Genomic DNA, 1,859 nt, shown 5'->3' on the forward strand with positions numbered 1-1,859 from the left:
TGGTGATGAGACGTGTGAATTAAGGCTTTATGATATTCACCATTAAATAATTGAAGAAATGATGCTTGAGTTCCCGTTGTTCCCTTTACGCCCCGAAACTTGAGGTCATTCCTGGCACGTCGTAGTGCTCTTTCATCCATTAATAAATCATGTAACCAAAGAGTGGTTCTTTTACCGACAGTTGTCAGTTGAGCTGGTTGGAGGTGAGTAAAACCAAGAGTTGGCAAGGATCGGTATTCTTCGGCAAATTTACTCAATCGGGATATAACTCCGATTAATTTCGGCATAAGAATGTCAAAGCCCTTCCGAAGAACAAGAAGATCCTAAAGCAAAATATGTGTTACTAGTTGTAAAAAGCCTAATAAAAACCGGAATATACCGTATTATCTCCGACATAACAACTCGTAGCTCCGAGGTGTATTATTGGCGCGGCTTTTGGACATTGTTTCCCGAAAACATGAACATGAGCCATTACATCATGACGAGTGGCTTTTTCTTCCTCCGCAGCCGCTTCAAAAGAAATATCATCAACATTTGCCTCCATTTCAGCTATTTGTTCTGGTGTTATCATCAACCCTAACTCCTGCAAAGGCAAAACGTAATTCCATTCACAGGACTAATGAAATCATTTCATTCAATTTAGAAAATATATATTTCTGTATTTCATAATACAAAAAAATATATAGTATCCATTCAATTTTCTCAGAGAGGAATCTCTGAATGGGCTCACTTTTAAAATTATCGTGAAATTTCTCCCTCTTTCTCAAAATATGTTATCTGATTAGATAAGAAGGGCTGGGCTCGTCGATGCCCAGATACTGAAACGTGCGTAGAACTCATCCTCACCTGATAGTGAAAACACCTCAGGCTATTTTTTAAAGGCAAATTTTCAATTAACTAGATTCAAAAAATGACGTCCGTATTTACAATTGGGGGTATCGCTTTGAAGGTTCTCAAATTGGTAAGAAAAAAATTATTCATTAAAGAATATTCAATGCACGGATTGTGTTTCCGCTTCCATGAAAGATAATTTTTACAAACATTCGAATACATTTCATCCTAGTTTTACGATGAGTGCACGTGGAATAAATTAACGGAACTTCCATTGAGTGAAAGTGATGGAATTTACAGTGGAATGTTCGAAATTATAAAAAAAAATCGTGGATTCATTCGTACCTGTTGAAATAGTGTGAAGTCAGTGATTCATGCCAGTTTAGTATCAGTGGTATGATAAAGCTGCATGTTTGTAGAGAGATAATGTTTTAGACGAGGGGTGAACATTATTACTCATAAACCTTCTTTCCCATTTTTTTTTCACAACTCATTTTGTCACAATAATTAATATCCGGAAATAAATCACCGGAAAAAACAATAACAACTCTGTGGATTTTCAGATTGTCAATTTTATATGCATTATTCTCTATCGAACTGGATACGGTGGTGAATTTCTGGGAGTTGGTGGAACGTGGAATTTGAATGAAGAAAAAAATCCAGATGCCGAAATTGTCGCATCTGGAGTTCTCGTCGGTTTTTTCATTTATACCAGTGCTGTTCTCATCAGCTACTGCTTTGGAACAACGCAGCATAAGAAAACCCTAGTGGTAACAGAAAAATTTATCCATATTCCTTCGCAATGTAATCCACTCCCGAATTGTTTATGATTTTCAGGAGATTATTATGAATTTTGTTGGAATGTTCATGTTCATTGCCGTTGGTGGAACAGCTCTCCATTATTGGAATGGATATCAGGCTGAACACAAATATATCCACACAGCAACCGAAAGACAGGTAAAAATCATGCGGGAATCAATTTTTAATATCGTCAGAGCTCTCCAATATTTAACATTGGTTTTTTTTTT

At 36.4% G+C, this 1,859-nt stretch overlaps 2 protein-coding genes across 2 annotated transcripts in view; one reads left to right on the top strand and one right to left on the bottom strand.

Annotated features, from left to right (window-relative positions):
- LOC105269694 (adenylosuccinate lyase-like) overlaps nt 1-1,343 on the bottom strand; it is a 5,920-nt gene extending 4,577 nt beyond the window's left edge. Inside the window, exons 1-3 of the mRNA XM_011310136.1 lie at nt 1,177-1,343; nt 380-583; nt 41-323 (exon numbers count right to left, since the gene is read on the bottom strand). Of these exons, the coding sequence (XP_011308438.1) occupies nt 41-323; nt 380-571 (475 nt within the window). The 5' untranslated portion in view covers nt 572-583; nt 1,177-1,343. The remainder of the gene's footprint in view (nt 1-40; nt 324-379; nt 584-1,176) is intronic.
- Ssk (Snakeskin) lies at nt 798-1,788 on the top strand (the record flags this gene model as incomplete). The annotated part of the gene is made up of 3 exons (XM_011310137.1): nt 798-961; nt 1,395-1,601; nt 1,669-1,788. Coding segments are annotated over exons 1-3 (378 nt in total), but the record flags the coding sequence as incomplete, so codon positions are not given.
- Between the last annotated feature and the right edge of the window lie 71 nt (nt 1,789-1,859).

The sequence above is a fragment of the Fopius arisanus genome, unplaced genomic scaffold, assembly GCF_000806365.1.
Source record: "Fopius arisanus strain USDA-PBARC FA_bdor unplaced genomic scaffold, ASM80636v1 scaffold00072, whole genome shotgun sequence".
Classification (NCBI taxonomy): Eukaryota; Metazoa; Arthropoda; class Insecta; order Hymenoptera; family Braconidae; genus Fopius; species Fopius arisanus.